Source organism: Charadrius vociferus, unplaced genomic scaffold (genome assembly GCF_000708025.1).
Source record: "Charadrius vociferus isolate BGI_N301 unplaced genomic scaffold, ASM70802v2 scaffold163, whole genome shotgun sequence".
Lineage (NCBI taxonomy): Eukaryota > Metazoa > Chordata > Aves > Charadriiformes > Charadriidae > Charadrius > Charadrius vociferus.
Genome location: NW_009648332.1, coordinates 5919397 through 5939222, shown reverse-complemented (window position 1 = coordinate 5939222; position 19826 = coordinate 5919397). Strand labels below are relative to the sequence as shown.

At 40.8% G+C, this 19826-nt stretch overlaps 2 protein-coding genes across 2 annotated transcripts in view; one reads left to right on the top strand and one right to left on the bottom strand.

Annotated features, from left to right (window-relative positions):
- Positions 1 to 2427: 2427 nt before the first annotated feature.
- EFCAB14 (EF-hand calcium binding domain 14) lies at positions 2428 to 18955 on the bottom strand. Its single transcript, XM_009884641.1, has 10 exons — positions 18901 to 18955; positions 15441 to 15586; positions 13400 to 13498; positions 9081 to 9188; positions 8117 to 8197; positions 7050 to 7241; positions 6292 to 6372; positions 4973 to 5084; positions 3969 to 4100; positions 2428 to 3042 (listed from the first exon to the last, which is right to left on the bottom strand). The coding sequence occupies exons 1-10, from the start codon at positions 18953 to 18955 to the stop codon at positions 2867 to 2869; spliced, it is 1182 nt and encodes a 393-aa protein (XP_009882943.1). The 3' UTR covers positions 2428 to 2866.
- Positions 18956 to 19011: 56 nt separating this feature from the next.
- The window catches only part of LOC104286261 (cytochrome P450 4B1-like), a 14573-nt gene continuing 13758 nt past the window's right edge, over positions 19012 to 19826 (top strand). Inside the window, exon 1 of the mRNA XM_009884839.1 lies at positions 19012 to 19053. Within this exon, the coding sequence (XP_009883141.1) occupies positions 19012 to 19053 (42 nt within the window). The remainder of the gene's footprint in view (positions 19054 to 19826) is intronic.

The window sequence follows — 19826 nt, the reverse complement described above, 5'->3', positions numbered from 1 at the left end:
TTTTTCGCTGACTACTTTGTACAAAGGATTTGAATTCTTCTGGGGTTTGAATGTTTTTTAAAGAAAAGACAAGAAATAAATAAATACCACCAGTATCCTCGTAGATAATTGAAAACTCATTGATTCACTCTGCAGCAGAAAACAGTTCCCTCCATCTGAAAAGGATGGGACAGTGTCAGCAAAAGATGCTATTCCTGTATGAATCAATGAGATGTACTTTGAGAAAATTCCAGTACAAAAATAAATACTAAAACACCAGGGAAAAAACAAAACAAAACAAAACAAAACAAAGCAAAACACCCCCCCCCAAAAAAAAAAAAAACAAACAAATACAGCCTGGAAGTGAACCAAGAATCACAGCAAGTCTCAGCTACAGCCCCAGATGCCGCCCGCAGACCCCTCAAGTCGGCAGAGAGCAGAGGCAGACAAGCGTATTTAGGACGGCCATGGCTTTATGCGCTCCACCATCTGCAGCGGGAACAGCAAAGGGGAGGAAGGACCCCAGCGCCGGGGTTTTGGGAAGCGTGCGGGATGGAGACGGGCAGCGCAGCAGAAGGCTGGCAGGATGGCAGTGGCTGGGCGGGAGCCATGCTCCCAGCCTGCAGCACATGGCCACCCCAGGCCAAAGAAAAGCGACCGCTGTTACTGGGGGATGATTGGATTTTGTCAAATTGATAGCACGGTTCCACCCTACAACAACAGCGACTACAGCAATTAGCGACCCGCGATGCTCTTGACATGCAAATTAAAGCAGCACCGCTGGACAGCTGTGCCGCATTGCTAATTACTGACCAGCTGGGCGCCCGGAGCAGCACACGGTGTCTCTAGCCGACAGTTTCACTATTGCTGTTGAAGAGCCTTCTAAAACATAAAGCAAACTGCAACAAAACAAAACGCTAACAGAGTCACACGGCAATACAATAATCCCTTAAATTTTAAGGTAAGTTAAATTCCATACAAATCAAACTTCCAAAAATATTTTGCAAACTCTGGCGTATGGCTATGATACAGTATGTACAAATAAAATACCAGAATGGTTACATTTTATTGCTACGTTGTTGTGTGGTTTTTTTTTTTATTTGGTTAGGGAATTACACAGTAGTGTATAAAAGGGTGTGGGAAGTGGCAAGAAGCAAGTGCTGGCTTCTTGTCCTCTCAAAGCCAAGGTTGGTCGGTTTTGTTTTGTTTAAATACTGTATTTTCAAATGTCACATCAAAAGCATCACCATACTGAGTCATGTCTGCATTACCCAAACAGGATAGAAGAGCAATAGTGAAAGAAGCCTAGGTAAAGAGTAACAGGGTTCCATTTTGTACATTCCTTCACTGATTCATACTTCCAGAATACCGTTATTCATAAAACTATAAGCATCCAGTCCAAAGTTTTATATAGAAGTCAATGACTATGGACCAGCTTCCACATAAACTGATGTTTCAGCAAGGTGGGCAACTTCAATTCACTAATCATGCAAAAAATTCCCAACAAGATCAGCAATATTTGTGAGCAAAATCATCCAACTTGGCCCTGATCCAGCCTGCAAAAGAATCCCTGCTGCAAAAGTAATGTTCTCTATTCCAGAAGGTTATAACCAAGCTCTGTGTTTAGACCCACTACTGTAAATAAACCCTTAAGTTCCTCCACCGTAAGGAAACCTCACTCACAAAGCATGCATCAGTAGCAAATGCTGATGCGATTACACACTCCTGTCCTGCTCTTGATATCCTTCTGTTGGTGGGAACACAAAAGTTTAAGGTACCAAGAAGTGATCATGTTCACATTAGTCAGGAAACAGCCCACAAGTCTACTCTGGGTCTTCCCCACATGCTCCCGCTCCTCGTGACCAGGAGCTCTCCTCGGGGAGAGCTTCATCAGTGACCCCAACAACAGCGGATGGAAGAAACCTGCAGCACCAGCAATGCCGTCCAGAAGATCTCCAGTGACCAGTCAGCAAGACTGTCACCACACTGCTGATCACACCCAAGGCATGAACTATTTATTCAGGTGCTACTCTGCAGGTTGCGTTGTAGACTTTCACGTCTTAAGCATCTGTTAAAAATATTCAGTACTTTCTATGTGTTTAAAAACATATAGGCTCATCTCACAAAATGTAATCTGGATGCAATACAGCAAAGCTAAAAGAATGCTGAAGTGAAAACCCAAGCACTTGGCAGGTAATTGCTCCTGTAGGCTCACGGTATAAAAACTTTCAACTCTTCCCTTTAAAAAATAAATCCTGCTATAGATGGGCATGATTTACCACTCCTGCTTTCCTCTGAGTCCAAATTCATTCATGGTTATACTTAGTCAAAATTAGAAATTTAGCTGAAGTTCTTAACCACCCCTTTTAGGCTCAGGCTCTCATTATAAACAGCTTAGTACCAACACGGCCACTGACACAAACTTCCCCTTAGACATGTGTAATTTACTCTATCTCAAATATTTACAAGCAGAAGAAGCCCATCTTTATAAGACAGATTTCATTCTGCTCTACATAAAGTGCAGCTCTCTAATTTAAGGCAAATTTCAGTGAAATATAAAACCATAGTTTTATTTTAGTATGTACACTTTTAAAATTAAAAAGAAGAACTTCCTTGAAAAGGAAAGAATGAGAGGAAAACGTTTCAAAGTTTGGGAATTTTCTGGATTTTAACACAGTCCCAATATTATGTCTTATCAACATATAAATTTGTGAATTTTTTTTTTTTTTCAATAAATGCAACCGAAAAAAAGAGGTGGCAATGTGTACAGTAATTTAGCTCCAAAGATCAGTAAAACACTGGGAAAGTGCAGACGTAGTTTCTCATGTCCCGTAGTTTCCTTTAGCTACAGTAGCATCCACCAGTATCACATTTCTAAATATATCTCCTATACACCTAAAGCTAATCTCAGTTCTTGTAATGAGTATTTCTCATCTCCGTCCGTGTCAAATTTCTTAAAGCTCTGTGACTCTTGGGCTGTAGAGCCAAGCAGCTTTTGAAGATCCTCATAGGACAGTTTTCCATCAGCATCTTCAGTTGCTTTTTCAAACAAATTCTGAAGATCTGCAAAGAGAACAAGGGTTTAAAAGTAGCTCCTTTCAGTACAACGGAATATCCTATAAACTGCTCTTCCAGTTTTACTGCACTATGTCTTACTACCTTTAATTAAGTTAATTAAATAAAGCATCCCCAAGTATGTAGTTTGCCCTGTGTGTTGTCGCAAACTATCAGTAACAGTTTAGGAGAAAAAAAAAAAGAAAAAAAAAAAGCATGAACATTTCTGGATTAAATTAGATTAAATCTGAAAAAAAGTAATCCCTATTTCTGGCCACGACTAATAGCCCATTCTACAACCACAAACTGCATACAGATGCAGTTATCCTCCACAAAAGCAAGCTCCGAATGACTGTTGCTATACCAACAGCACAGATGATATAAAGGGAAAACTGTCTATTCATTTCCTGATGCAAAGCTTCAGTAGCTGAAGAGACTGAACAGCAAGACCCAGAAACCATTCATTTGACCAGGCAAGTGTTCTCTTAAAAAAAATAAAGAAAAGAAAACAACCCAAAACATACACGCTCACACCCACTTTGTTTTCCTTCAGCACCCTAATTCTGCCCTTGACTTCTCTCTCAAACTCTGGGGCATTCACAACAATTACAATTCACATCCTGTTCCAATCCCAGTTTGGGGGGGGGTTTTGTGTGTTTTTTTGTTTGGTTTTTGGGGTTTGTTTTTTTTTTTTTTGGGTTCTTTTTTGTTTTTGGGGTTTTTGGGGTTTTGTTTGGTTTTTTTTTTGGTTTTGTTTTTTTTTTTTTTACACACTAGTCTTTTCTTTTTTATTTAATTACTTTAAAAAAAAAATTGACCTTACTTCTCCCAGAATGCCCAGACACGCTACCATAATTCCACTTATACTTACTGTGTCCTAAACATTTACATGAAATATTCAAAAAAAAGAGAAGGTCAGCCTAGAAAGGACATACCTTTGATGCTGGAAATTCCTGGTAAGGACAGATGTCTCAGCTGCCCGTTACTCTCTGTGTTGTCATCAGCTGACCTTGAAGCCAGCCTTGAAAGGTCTGTGGGCTTTGCCGTAGTACTCAGACTACTTTCAACTGGTACAAAACAATTTCTATTAGTCTTACTAACACCACGGAATTCCAGTTAGCAGAAACAAACAAAAAAAAATCCAATAATATTTTTTTGGCATCATAGATGCTGTATGGCATAAGAATGCTGTAAAATAGTTTTAGGATACAGCAGTGTTGTCCCCTTTTACCAATAACTAGAAGAAGAGAAGGAAGGAAACTTTTTTTTTGGACAGTTACACAGCTTTAATCTTTCATGCTGTAGGAGGAGATGTGTATTTGTAAACCACATACAACAAATGACTAGCAAATGCTTTCTACTTCCCAGTCTGAAAGTGCTGAACAAGCTTTATTAAGTTAATTACATCTGCCCACCTGGGTTGTTTTCACCTTGTCACTGCAGGTATCTGTCTTCCCCAACAGCAAGGTCTAAACATCCAAGGTGCTGCTTAGCAAATGAACAAGCAGCACAGTTCTACTGTAATGGAAGTATTTTAAATCTTATCTTCAGCCCTACCTGAATGTATACAGCAAAAGTGCAGAACTGAGACAAGTCAGCAGACGCACACCTTTCCTCTATGTTACACTTAGATTTTGAAAAAGCAAAAATAGATGTTGCTGGGTATAAATTTCTACAGGTTAATCACTGTATGCCTTCAAACACAAGCTACTGATGCACGTGAATCCTGCTATGCACATGAAAAGTCACCTTCAAACTTTTGTAATCATATATAGCTCTCTGGTTTAGAGCCATCAGTTTCCTACCACTTTAAATGAAATAATCCTTACCAAAATCTTAAGGAACAGTCTAAATTATCCACCTTCATTTGTTATTCTTTGAATTACACAGGGAACTTTCAGGTTTATGGATTATTATTATTATTATACAACATTCTTACCATTCTTCGATGTCTCAATGGGTCTGTCATTTTCTGGCTTGCCTGCAAGAGCACTGATCAGCTGAAGCTTCTCTCTTAGTTTTGATACCTGAGAATCTCTAGTTCCTGTTTCCTGCATATGCAGAAAAAAAAAAAAAAAATCCTTAAAAAGCACCCTTCAGTAGATGGAGAAGATCAGGAAAAGAAGTAATTTAAAATATGTAAGTACTTTTGAGTGACTTGGAGGTCTCCAGGCTAATCAAGCTTAACATGGTAAACAAGATTTAAAAAAAAAAAAAGAAAAAAAAAATCTATGGAAAGATGTAAGGAATAAATTCACATGGTCTGTAAGACAACAATAGAATTGGTACCTCAACCTGAAAAGTAGGCAACTACTTTGCAGACACTGATTTCAAAACAATCTGACATTTAATTTCCATATTTCTTATATAAATGAGCAACACTGAAAAACTATAATATAAAACAGTCAAACACACTTGGAGCAAACATTTATACATAAATTGAATTGCATAATTGTTTCAAATGTTTGTCTGCAGTACTGACTACCTTAGTGCAGGAGTCGCCATATCTCTGTCAAAGTAAAACCACAGCATTTATTAATCTGGAGCATCTTTGCTGCTTTTATGAGTCGATTCCAGATGACAGGTTGAGTTCACATCAGTCCAAGCCTAGAACTCACAGCGTAGCCAGTTCACTCACCTGCCTTCTTTCCAGAAGATGGAAACTAACCTCAGCAGCACTGCCTTTTAGTCCCAGCTCACAATTTGGCCACTCAGTCTGTTAAACTCGCTCACAGTCAGTCATCACATCATTACGGAGAAGCAGCTTTCCTCAGTTCCTAGACTCCACTAGCGCAAAGTTTCTCTATGTCAACCCGAGAAAGTTTTTAAACCTAGATAAACGCCGTAACCCCATTTATGGGGCAAACCCACAACAGCCAGGCTAGCTTTGCTGAGAGCATGGCAATGGGTGCTCAAATGAGGTCGCTGCCAGAGTCCCCTCTTCCACCGGCACACGGTCTGAACCTCTCAAGATTCTTTCAGCTGCACAGAAGGATATTATCGCAGCTCTGCTATGTTATCCCATACGTAGTCAGAATGGCAAGACTTTCATTTATTACAACTTTTTGTCCATCCTAATTGACTTCCTGTCCCCAAAACGGGGTGGATAAGCTGTCCTTCTACTCTGGACTTTTAAAAGAAACTTGATCAGACTAGCCTGCTTGCAGATCTTTCCTCAATTGAGTCTCACTTAAACATGATCACAAAGACAATTACATGCTCTACTAATCCAGTGTAATTTGTGTTTCCATACTTTACCTTCAGTTCTTTATTTGAATGAGTTTCATTATCTAGTTTATCTTCATTTTCCATTTTTCGAGAGGTAGTTGCATCATTCCCCTACAGGAAAAACAGAGGGGAGCCGCGTTTATTCATGTGCTTGTTACTTTTCTACAAAAGAGTTGCTTTCCTTCAAATTTGGCAGGCATGAAGCAGGAAAAAAGACAGGACAAATACATGCTAGAATTAACATGAAGAAAGTGGGTTATGCAATTTACCACAGCAAGGTCAGCATGTTCCTTATTGTGTTCTGTATGTTTAGCATTCTCAGAGACCGGCACCAGTATGGCACACAGAAAGCACTGGAAGAATTTATGAACATATTTAGTATTAATTTTTATATTTTTTTTTAGCGTTAAGCACCGCTGAACAATCCAGAGGCCCACCTAGCTCCTCAGTGGTTTTAACAGACCCATGCCAGAGCACCTTCCTAAAACATAGCTAAAGAGGTTTGTGAATCGCGTCCCATTAAGCAGTCAAAGTATTAAATGTCACAGTGTTTTGGACATTTTTCTGTACATTCGGCAGGGAAGAAATTACTACTTCAGAGATACTCTTAACATTGGTTATCTGCTCAGAAACATGGAACAAATTCTAGCCTTTAAAATGAAATACTAAGTGTCTCGAGTTTCATTCTAACATTTTCTTTAGTTAGGTTTGAAAAGCTTTGTCTGTAATGTATACAAAGTATTGAAACTACTAGCCTGGGCAGACACCCTTAGTCATCAAATACTTACCACGCTGGTGGACAAGTTCTCTCTTTTGTCCAGATTATTCACAGCAAGGGGAGAGTTTTCTAACAGCATAACCTCCCGGCTAAGGTTACCAATGGCTGAATCCACATTCAGAAGCTTGAGGTCATTCAACTTTTGGTACGCCGCTACAGTATTATTTAGCTCTTCCAAAGCTGCATGCAGTGACTGGCTTTCCTGAAATATAAAACCAGCACGCATCAGTTCACTCAACCTCTGCAGAGCTCTTGCTATGAACAACATGGTGACTGACCCAGTTTAACTGGGCACCCTTCAGATTGGCTCTCCACCAACACCGCTGAAAACATCCAAGTGGAAGCTTCCATAAAGTTATTCCAGCTTTCAAAGTTTGAAGCTGAGGGTCTCCCTCAGGGCTAACCTCTTTGTTGCTAATGTAATCACTTCAGCTGTGCCAGCAAACACAGAAAGCCTATTCATCTAATTTTCCAGGGCAAGCTTAATAACCATACCAACTATTTTTCCCAAGAAAGCACGTATTTGGCGTGTTTATAAGCAAGATTCATTTTTGAGGAAGATATCAACTGTATTAAATGTAAATGAATGCAGTTGTTCCATTCCAACCCATTTGGCTAAACACCCACATGTTATCCTTTTGTTGTTGTTGTTGTTGTAGCTGAATCCCTGCTTTCCTCACCTCGTTACACTGAGGGTGGCTCGATACATGCCACTCTCAAATTTGCAAGGATTGGTAAGTACCTGCCATAAAATCCACTCCATAAAAATCCTTTAACTCATTTCCATTTACATGAGTAAAGTACACCTATAATTTGTTGGATATTTGTTTCAGTCTTTTATTCCTCACCCAGTTGGAACACAAAAAAAACCTACTCTCACACTAAGGTATTCTTCTGCTTGCACATACACAAGAACAAACTACAGCAAAATTATCTCCTGTTTTGTTTTGAAGGATGCTATCTGTATTGTCTTGATAAAAAACATACCTTTTTGTACACTACAGTATTGCAAAACACCAAAGAGTTACCTATCAGCAGTACTTGTGCCAATATTCCTTATGCAAGGGAGAAAAATACCTTTTTGCAGTTTTCTGTCTGATTTCTCTCAGTCCTTGGCACAACAGTGGAAGGAAGTGAAGGTATCTGTTTTAATTCTTTCTAAGGAAGGAAGTAGAAAATTATGTTACCAAATGCCTGTAAAAAAAAAAAAACAACCTAAGTTTTTAATAACTGGCAGGCTGTAACTAAGGATGTTTTTCTACAATTATAGTCACGCATGCCTGTTGTGCATGCAGCATTTTAACTAGGCTAATACAGAGTTTTGTCTTTCAAACACCTAAGGTCCAAATTTATTTTAATTAAACCCTCCTAATTAGCTCTTCTCCCTTTAACGAAGTATTATGATACATATTTCACTGCTACCATACACACTGCCATATCTGCAATGTTTTCTTAGCACCCACTGACTGAATCAAGTTTTATAACGTGTCTAAATTTAGATTTTATCTGCAAATATTCTTATGAAAGTATTGCAGTTTAGCTGAAAAACTTTAATTATTGGCTCAGTTTGTTAACCCCAAGTAAGAGGTCAGTGTAAATACAGTGAGTACTTTCTGGTAAAGATGGTCAGTAATTTCATCCTTATATACATCCTTAATTCAGCCAACAAACTATCTCAACGCTTCCACCATCCCGAATCCTAAAAGAGTGCGGACAGTTACCATAAGCAGTACCCTGCATCGCACAGAAACAGAGATTCCCAAGGCTCCACATCTGTGCAGTAGGAAGCAAAAATCTGCAGGATAAGAAGCGTCAAAGGGACCAACAATTCTGACTCCAGAGAAATACATACCTGGTACCATACAGGAGGTGCCACACAGGGATTAGAAGATTAACTTGTTAATGTGCAAACCAATACCTACTGAAACTTCCGAAGTATTTTGAAGACATAAGGAAGAAATCCACACAGTTTTTCAACTTGCTTCATATTAAGCAGGTAACCATTAAAACAGAGCGTTAAATCAGTACGTTTTCTTACCACATCATTCTGGAGTATTTCTGTGGATTTCTTGTATTCTTCAATAGCTGTCTGTATATTTTCAACATCATGAGAAACACTGGTAAGCGTGCTACCTATGTTCGCTACAGTCTGGAATAAAGAAGATGACAAAAATCTCAGCCTTCCTCAAACTGCACTGTCCTAAAGTTTCAATCTGCTAAAAGCAATGTTTTGTTAATGAAACGGCAGGCAGACTGCCACAAAAATAGGCACATGAATTTGAAGTATTCAGAACTTTCTTTGCAGACAAAACTACAAATTATACCAGTCACATCTCCAGGACAATAAACAAAGACACACTCTGCACCATGAAAGCTTAAGATAGACAACCAAAATTGCGGGTTTGCTACTCCCACTCCCAAAACAATACAGATGTTCTGGCATTAATTAAAAAAAAAATAATAATAATACTGATATGAAGACTCCTTACGTCCTCTCTACGTGGAGTATTCATATTGAACACAAAGATGCTGACATCACCGATTTATCCTGCCTTAATTGTCTTTCAGGGCTACCCATCAGACACATCACACACTGCTAAACTAGTGTGCCAAAGGTTGCAGCTTAGATTTTTCAAGCAAGTATTGCCATTTTAAAAATGAAAGAATAGCTCTGAAGCATCAGGGAAGCCCCTGTGAATTGAGCAGGTGCAGCCAGCACACTCCAACAGCCGCCTTTGCTCCTGACTACTCCTGTCTCATCCTTCCCTTACCTTCACCTATGTGAACTCCCCTTACCCTCAGCTCTAACTTTAGAAAGTAACTATTCCGTAGAGCTGCACTGGTGTTTTAGCAGCTGACAGCATAGCACCTATCAGAGTAAGATTGTCAGCTAGGGCATCCACAAACACTAGTGGAAGTCACAGTAGTGGGACAGAGCATGGCCCTGTGCTTCTCATGCCATTTTTAATACTTTCTTCAATCGTCAAAACAAACGGAATCCATCTAAAACTCCCCTTTTCCTGTGACTCTGCTATGCTCATACGCTCTTAAGGCACTGAAGTGACCCTCTAGCTACACAGACTATATTCAAACAAAATCCACACAAACCTTCCCCCAGCTCTTCATTTTGCAAGTCTGAACACAGGTTCAGTAAGCAGTCTCTGCCCTGGAGGACCTCAGGACACCTTTAGCACCTTTCATCAGTCTGAACAAAAGCCGCTGTCCAAGAGGAACTCCCTCAGTAATCCTTCAGGACTCTTAACACCAGCAGGCAGCTCCCCATTTTCAGGAACAGTACCTACTGGGAATAAGGCTTAAGAAAGCCAAAAGCACAGCAGCCTTTTCAGAGAATCATTTAGGTTGGAAAGGACCTTTAAGATCGTCAAGTCCAACCGTGAACCTAATACTGCCAAGTCCCCCTGTAAACCATGTACCTAAGCACCACATCTACACCCCTCAAGCACCTCCAAGGATGGGGACTCCACCACTTCCCTGGGCAGTCTCTTCCAATGCTTGACAACCCTTTCAGTGAAGAAATTTTCCTAATATCCAACCTAAACCTCTCCTGGTGCAACTTGAGGCCATTTCCTCTTGTCCTTTCGCTTGTTACTTGATAGAAGAGGTCCACCCCCACCTCCCTACAACCTCCTTTCAGGTAGTTGCACAGAGCAATAAGGTCTCCCCTCAGCCTCCTTTTCTCCAGCCTAAACCACCCCAGTTCCCTCAGCTGCTCCTCAGAAGACTTGTCCTCCAGACCCCTCACCAGCTTCGTTGCCCTTCTCTGGACATGCTCCAGCACCTCAATGCCTTTCTTGTAGTGAGGGGTCCAAAACTGAACACAGTATTTGAGGTGCGGCCCCACCAGTACCAAGTACAGAGGGACAATCACTTCCCTAGTCCTGCTGGCCACGCTATCTCCGATACAAACCAACCCCAAGCCTCTAGAGCTGCATGGGGTTGTGGTGACCCAAGCGCAGGACCCGGCACTTGGCCTTGTTCAGCCTTGTACAATTGGCCTCAGCCCATCGATCCACCCTGTCCAGATCCCTCTGTACAGCCATCCTACCCTCAAGCAGATCAACACTCCCACCCAACTTGGTGTCATCTGCAAACTCACTGATGGTGCGTTCAATCCCCCCCCATCCAGATCACTAATAAAGATACTAAACAGGGCTGGTCCCCAACACTGAGCCCTGGGGAACACCACTTGTGACTAGATGCCAACTGGATTTGACTCCATTCACCACCACTCTTCGGGCCCGGCCATCTCGCCCGTTTCTTACCCAGCAAAGATTATGCCTGCCCAAGCTATGAGCAGCCAGTTTCTCCAGGAGAATGCTGTGGGAAACAGTGTCAAAGGCTTTACTAAGGTCTAGGTAGACAACATCCACAGCCTTTCCTTCATCCACTAAGCAGGTCACCTTGTCATAGAAGGAGATCAGGTTTGTCAAGCAGGACCTGCCTTTCATAAACCCATGCTGACTGGGCCTGATCACCTGGTTGTCCTGTATGTGCCACATGATGGCACTCAAGACGATCTGTCCATAACCTTCCCTGACACCAAGGTCAGGCTGACAGGCCTGTAGTTCCCCAGATCCTCCTTCCAGACCTTCTTGTAGATGAGCATCACATTTGCCAACCTCCAGTCAACCGGGACCTCCCCCGGTTAGCCAGGACTGCTGATAGATGACTTCTTCCAAGAAAGGCAGGTAATTCCGAAGCCAGCTGGATGCAATGGACAGTTGAGCAAGAGGTTTTTCCACCAGGGCTATCAAAAGCCAGGCCACCCACCTACACCCACTGATGTTCTCCTGTGTGACAGAAGGTAGTGCAGCATACACACAGAGGTCAAAAAAAAGTTCAAGTTTTGAAACCCATTGCTTTTCATTAACGTCACACTTACAAACCATTAAAACTATTGTATTTAAGCCTCAGAATAGATTTTCTACACTCAACACCTCCCAATATACCTCCTGGGAGGATTTCAGCTCTGTTTTTATTATATCAACCTTCCAAAACATAAATGCAAACAAGATGGCATCAAGTGAGCAGTGGAAACAGATGCCTCTTCTAACACCCTACTTAGACTCAACAGAAGAGACTGGAAAGAACTCTAAAGTGCCCAAGATCTTTGATTTTCATGAAGCGTGACCAAAGATGGACTTATTTCAACATGAAAAAGCATTGCTGCTCAGCATATCACTGAACTGTCCTGACAGTACTGAAGGCAGCAAGATGACAACAAGGTTTTTCGATATTATACATATATGTATATAAAGCAGGTGCAGGTTCCAGAATATGTACTCCTTAAGACTGACTTCTGATATGACACAGTGAAAATCCAGCATGCTCATAACAGCTAATTAGAAGCTTAGGAAATAGCTTCATACTCCTCCCAGAAAAAGAAATCCTTGCAGCCTGATCAGCCAAACCACACTAATTGCTTTCAATACGACTAGCTTGTTGATTATACGTTAATTTTGAAGGGATAGGAAAGGAGAAGTGGAAACCCGTAAGAGCCACAAGGACTGGACCAACCAATATAAATGTTATAGTGTTAAGTGTTAGCCCAATATAAATGTTTATTGCTAAATAAACAGAACTGCCATGGAAGAGCCAGGGAAGTTTCAACACGTCATTCTTCTTACCAAAATAAACAGGACAGCTCTTTGGTAAAGAACGCTCAGCTAAGGCACGCGGTAAGACACTATATTAAGAGAGTCACTTTAGAAGTAAGTTTGTGTCACCCAGTAGCGCCCATCTTTCAAGGGATTGCCAGAAAAACATCCCAATACAACTCATGTTTTGCTGTGCATGTGCTGAACACCAAGAAAGCTCCCACGCTAATGTTCCAGGCACACAGCTCCCAGGATAGACCCCTACCCGCCTCAAGATTGTAAATGCAGAGTCAGATGTAGAACTACATACTGCCCAAGATGAAGATGTTTTCCAGAAAGCAATCCATTTTCTTTTCCAATTAAAAAAGCTAAACAAGCCACCTATTTGCAAGCAGAGTTGTAAAATTGCAGAATTTTTGCAACTGTCTTAAATGATATTAAGAATAGCAACCTGAAGTAAAGCATCCAGAAAGATCAGCTCCAAGGTAAAGAAGTGACAGCATAATATAACCAAATACATCTCCAGAAAGGGACAAACAAGGCCTTCAAATTTTTTACCTGCCATATGTTATCGTAGGACCATACAATATCAAGTATATGAAGTCCAATTCAAAAGCAAGAGAAGGAAATATTCCTCACATGCAATTCAGGTAACTCCTGTTGCCACTGCTGTCCCCAAGAGCCCAGCTGCAGCTTAGCCGCACAGAACGCGTTTAGTAACAGCCACATGTACAGTACTTGCCTTCTCTAGTTTCTCTACTGTGAGAGGAAGAGAAATCAGATCAGAAGCAGACTTTATATTGTTTTTGAGATGATTCACTGTTGAGGTCAATAGTGATATCTAAAAACAAAGAGGAATATTCAGAATTAGCCGACATAATCCTGATTCTGACCTTCCCCAGTACTAATAACTTAATTTGTAACATTAAAAACATAAGGCAAGACAAAATTATACATGTACACACACACAAAACACCCCTGTCTCTAGGTTAGAAGTCTTGCCGAGGCTCCATTAAAAATATTCTGCCTCTTGCAACAGAAGCAAGATTTCTTTTTAAAAACTGAACGAAAGCCATAGAAGCCCCCTCTTTTCAAAAAGGTACCTTCTGTCCATTTCACATTCATCCCCTTAGAGAGACTGTTGCCCAAGAAAGATTTAAAATATTGTGCAAGAAGCCCTTACGCAGAGAAAACAGTCATCCGCTTCCTATTTAGTAATCAAACCTGCCTGACAAAACCCAGCAAAGCCATGCAACTTCTCTAGCTGAGTGACGGGCAAAGAAGTTACACTTGTCACCCAAACCTTCTGCTACAGAGGTGGAACAGTGACAATCTAGGTACAGTGGCTTAGCTCAATTTCTGTCAACTGCTTGACCCAGACAGCCAGTTATTCAATGGGTCTTCAAGATTACTTGTTCATTCCAACCAAGAGGTTGTCAAATAAATTAAAAACAACTACATGCTAGTCATTAATTGCTAACACTATCACTTTAAGATCAATTTGTAGCCATCAGTAGTCAAAACAGAAAAATAATTTCTTCTTGATTTGACAACACAAAAGTAGAGCAGATAAATCCCACTTCCTTCTGGTTAAAGAAAAAAAAACACAACAAAAAAACAAACAAAACCCAAACAAAACCCAAGTTGTTTCACAAGCTGAGGAAATGGGCAAGATCCTGATTTTACATTAGGCCAACACTGATCAGCTTGAAGAGTCTCTGGTTCCACAGCTGTGAATATTGGCTGAAATGATTCCCAGTGGCACATCCCAACAATTCATGGGGGGAAAAAAAAAAAAAGTAACTAAATTTTGATCGCCAGAAGAGCTGGCTTAGATTGTAACCAGACCCTGAAGTAACTTGAGAGCCTGCAAGAACGATGTGCAAGTATCTTTAATGTCCAGGTGCAGGTGATAGCGTTCTGAAAGTCCAATGAAGCACCTAAATATCTGTGGATAACACATACTGTCACATGCAAAAGCAAGCAAGTCAGATTTTCAAACATATTCTTGTGCACCATTAAGCACTTAACCACCGCATGGGACTGAAAAAAAAAACAATCTGAGCGGGCACCTCAGTACTCTTTAAAATTAAACCCAAAGCACTAGTGTCAGGGAGGGTTCCCCACACGCATCTCCTGATACCACTAACTGTGAGCAGCTCTGAACTTTTATCCGCCAAGGCAAGAATTTTAATAAGAGCCTTGCTGGGTGCTTTGTTTGAAGCATGAGTTAATACAGCAGCTGAGGAAACAGCTTTCTGTTAAGTGGCTTAGTTCGAGCCGCGTAAACAGAGGTAAGATTTACACCAGCTCAGATTCCAAATGTGTAACAACAGATTTTATATTCACGAGACAACAGTACTTCATCTGTAGCAACATGAACTTGCACTGGTTCAGCTAACTTTCTTCCATGCGTATGAAATGTTTGCAGACACACTCAGAAATTTGAAATGTCAAATCTTTCATCATAAATATTCTGATTATTTGGCAGGAAAATTAAGAACTGCATAGTTCTCAGGTTCTTTTCAGTTCTGTGTGAAGTCTTTCCGCTAGTTGTGTTATTTCTCCTCTTTGTGAACAGTTTCCAGTCCAACTGGATGCTCAAAGTTTTTTGCTTGTTTAATAACGAGACTTATATTCCATTTTAACTTTAAAAATAGATGTTTAGCATATGGTCACAGAAGTCCTTAGATAAAAGCTCAGCACTGAAATTCATTTCTGAAAAAATAAAATTGAATGGAATATTTTATTATTTTTCAAAACCAAGCACTGATCCCTCTCACCTGTTTATTGATCTCTGTGATATTTATCCAAATTTTATTCAGCCCCAGTTCTCCAGTCTCGATTTGTTCTAGTTGCTTTTGCTTCTGCACCAAATCTTCATTCAGTTTAGGAATTTCTTGGAATGATGTCTTTTGGTTAGATTCCACTAAAAAAAAAAAAATAAATTTGTTTTTAAAAAAACCCGCAAAAGTCCAGGTAAACAACATTGAAAGACAGAAAACAAATTACAAGCAGCAACATCTACAGCAGTGAAAGAAGGCAGTAACAGTTTTTACATACGCGTTTACAGCCAATTCAGAATTAAGTGTTTGCTCAGAATGACAGCTCTTTTTTAAGAGTACTAATGTCTGCAGAGAGAACCCAGAGAGACCGTACTGCAAAAGTACTGTCATTCTGGCAAGCCTCAGTAGGTGTCTATTTAGTGCAGTTATTTTACATTACTTTCACAGAGGGACATGAAATAGTAAAGGGACTGTAAATAAGAACTGCCGACGGTACCAGGGCAAAGGAGGCACGTGAAATGAACCTCAGTGCCCATTTCAAGCCTGCAAAGGGGCTGCTGGCGATGAAGTGAATTCCAAAGAGATTAATGTGATTACAGCTGTTCCATGTGACAGAAAGACAACTGGGGGAAAAAAAAAAAAAAAAAGTAAGCTCATACACTAGCATCTGTTGGTAAACAAATCAGTAAACAAGGTCCCTGGCAATAAAGTCAGTTATTACTGCAATTAATACTACAGGAAGAGGGAATCATGCAGCTCAAACTAATTCAAGTGAGCCTCAGAAATGCAGCTCTTCCAGGTCTGCAGTGACTAAGCTGTTTAGCTGCAAGCACTGTTAGGCAATCCTAAATCCCTAGATCTGGGAAACAAATAAACAAAGGTTTTGAGATGGAGATGACAGCGTTCTCCAAAACCTGCACTTCCACCCTGTAAAGCAGCACTGGAATGCTCCACAACAAACCTGCATCATTCAGACCACGGATCGCGAAGAGCAGTGGGACCTACATGGTACATAGCTTGCAGCTCCCAGAACAAATTTCCATGTGTGACCCATCCAGTTCAACAGGGAAGTCTCCAGGAGTGCTTCATGCCCATGGAGTGGATGCCCAAATATACACAACTGCAGAGGCATGCATCTTCAAAAACCCACTTCATTTTCTTGAAGCAAGCCCTAAAAGTCATTTCTAGGTACAGAATAACCTGCATTGATCACTCAAGATCCAAATTCAGTTAAGGAAGACCTTGAAAGGCCAAAACAGACCAAGAGCTAACTATGCATTTGACAAAAGCAGGTCAATCTGAATCTGATGCTTCAGAGGCTCTTTGAGACAAAGTATTTTCTGTTCTGCCACTCTCACTGTGTACAGTGAGACTCCACTTAAGAGTTTTTTGCAGTGCTCGCAAAGTTAAGTGTTATATGCATTTTTAGCATCATTACTAACAACCAAAGGGAAACACTACAATAACTTTCCCCTACCCCAAACGTATTAGATGCAAAGATGTCTTATTTTTAACAAGCACTCGTACCACACTCAGTTTGTTCAAAGGATGACAAAACATTACCAAATACCGCCATGGGAATCTGCTCTTATTGGGAAAAAATCTGGATGGAGATTCAGAGAAGGAAGATTCTTTTTCCAAACCTGCTCTAGGACAGACAGATCCCATACCTTTGTTTCTCCATCCACTCACCCATCTCACCAAAGGACAATGTTACCTTTTAGAACCAGGCTCTTTTTGCTGGGTTTTTGTTGTTGTTTTTAATGCTGTGGCTCACTATGAGACTCCCGTCCAGCTTCTAGGCGTGTTATTATAGTGGTAAGGAAATCTGAGAGCATTTTATCACTAGACCAACTATTAAATACACAGCTTTTCTATCAGAGCTATTAAGGAGAGAAACAAGCACATCTGTAATTGCCAGACAGCAAGCTCAGAGAGAACAACTGCTTTAACAAAGAGGTCTGTGTAGAACAGGAATGATGAAACTTAACTACACCAAAGCCAACAAATGTTGTCACTGTGCAAAATTTTTACTGCCAGTACATACTTAAAAGCAGACCAGTCCATGAAGAGCAGCAGGCAGCTTACCCAGGACACAGAAACAGTTACTGCAGAGCTGTTTGGTGTCCTGACAGCTACAACGCAGCATCTGTAACTGAAGGTATCCTCCATAACTGGTGGACGCTCAGTTACTGCTAACTTTCAGAGTTCAGTATCAGTTAATAGAAAAGCACATCTACCAGCAATGCTTTCTCTCGCTCCCAGGCATCCAGCTGGTTCTACCTTGACAGACAACTCCCCATCTCACAGCAGTTACACACCCAAACAGGAAGTCCTAAACACCAACAGCAAAGAATTTCTATACACATTTCCTCAAAACTTCTTTCACCACAAGCAAATCAAGCCCTCTGCTTACCTCCAGCCCTAGTAGCCTCCTCATTTTTGAACTGATTTCACCAGCCTTAATTTTAAGGTCACCTTCATGTCCTGGGCACAAAAATTCTAAGATGAAGACCAAAGTTACGGGACAAAACCTGCAGTCAACAGTGGTGCTACTCAGGCAAAACCTAAGTTCCCCAAGGCAGCTAGAGACTGCCCGAATGCTTAAGCTTCACTCTTCTGCTTCATTCACACAGCGCCTCAGCTTATCCTTGCCTTTTTCAATATATAGGATTTTAATGTTTAAAATAAGGCACCAAAACATATCTTGTGTCCAGAGGTGAGGGATAGAGAACCAAGAGCATACGTGACATGCAAATCTCACCATTCATTACACCTCAGCACTACAGAAGTTACAATATTGAAATCTTACACGGACAGGGAGAACCCGAGACCTACAAGCAAAATGCTTCATGTTAACTCCATACTTCAAAGTATTAAAGATGATGTAACTCCACACCATATGCAACACAACACAAAAGTTGGACAAGAAAAGGTCAATGCAAGCAAGATAAACACTCTGAGGATACAAAGAAAAAGCATAATACCGAAGCAACATTCAAATTGCAGTAATGCCATAGCAAGTATTAGAGGCTTTTAAAAGAGCTCAACACAAGAGCACTCTTTTTCATTAAAAAAATAAAAATAAAAATATGTGTCAAAATCCCCTAGGCTGCTTTTACAGGGCTGATCAGAACCTTTTCTTTCTAAACAGGGGCTTCCTTTGGAAGACGACGCTCCCAAGATCAAAGTCAGGAATGTTAGAAATGTACGTACCGGCAACTACAAGCCCACCTAGACCAGTGTCCCTGCTCTTCAGAAGATAAAGAGCAGGCAAGAATATATAATATTTGCCTTCGATTTGCCCAGCCTCTGAGTGTTTTTGGCTTAGAGGCTCCTCAATTCAGGGACAGTTTGTCTACTCAGTACTTCGAAACTTTGAATAAGCAGGCAGGCAACTAAAGCTCTTCATATGGCACAAAGAGAATATGAAATATATAGTTACATTTATACTCACTAGTTCGAAACTTGTCCTTTATTGCATCCAGATCCTCCTTGAGAGCCACCTGCATCCAGACCAAGCCAACACACGCTACCACACAAGCCGCGAGAATGACAAACGCACATAATGGGTAACAGAATTTGCAGCATCGTAGATAGTCTCCCCTGGGTAAAACAAAAACAACAAATTGCAAATATTCAACAGTCCCTAGAAAAGTTTTATTCTAAATGCTGATCTATCAAAGTAAGAGACAGTACTGGAACAGCACATGTTTTGGCGACAAGAGCTAAGGAAGAGCTTTTCCAAGAATAAATAAGGCTATTCAGTGAGATCAGGGCTATTACACTCTGTTCAGTTCATCCTCAGGAGGCACATCTAGCATATTTAAGAGCAGCTGTCAGGTTTCTCTTACTAAAATTTCCTGCTCCGCTCCCATAAACTTATGTTAGGAACATCTGCTTGATAGCTTGCAAAGCAGGCTTCGAGGGAGGGTATTGCCATAATGTTATGACAAGTACTTCTAGATTATCCTAAACTGCAAAAGCGTTAAGTTTCTCTGCAACGTGCCTACTTTTAGTTATTCTTAGAGGCCCATTAATAACGCTGTTACTTTACTAAAAAAGTTTATCTATTGACAAAACCACGTCGTGTCCATGACAAAACTGGCACTGCGTCAGCTCCCAGATACAGGATTGTGCCGTGCCGAGCGCACCGGCATAACCGCGCTCAACATTTCAAGCAGCTGATCCCGAGAGGCTCTAAAGAATTCGGTTGCAGTGAGCATAAAACAGAAAAAAAAAACAAAAACAAAACAAAACACAAGAAGAAAACAAGCCAGAAGACGGTTCAGATATACTTCTCCTCACAGCCAGGCGACCTGTTGGGCCAGACACACTCAGCGCAGCTCCAGGTCCTTCCTGGCAGCCCCACACGCCCCGAGC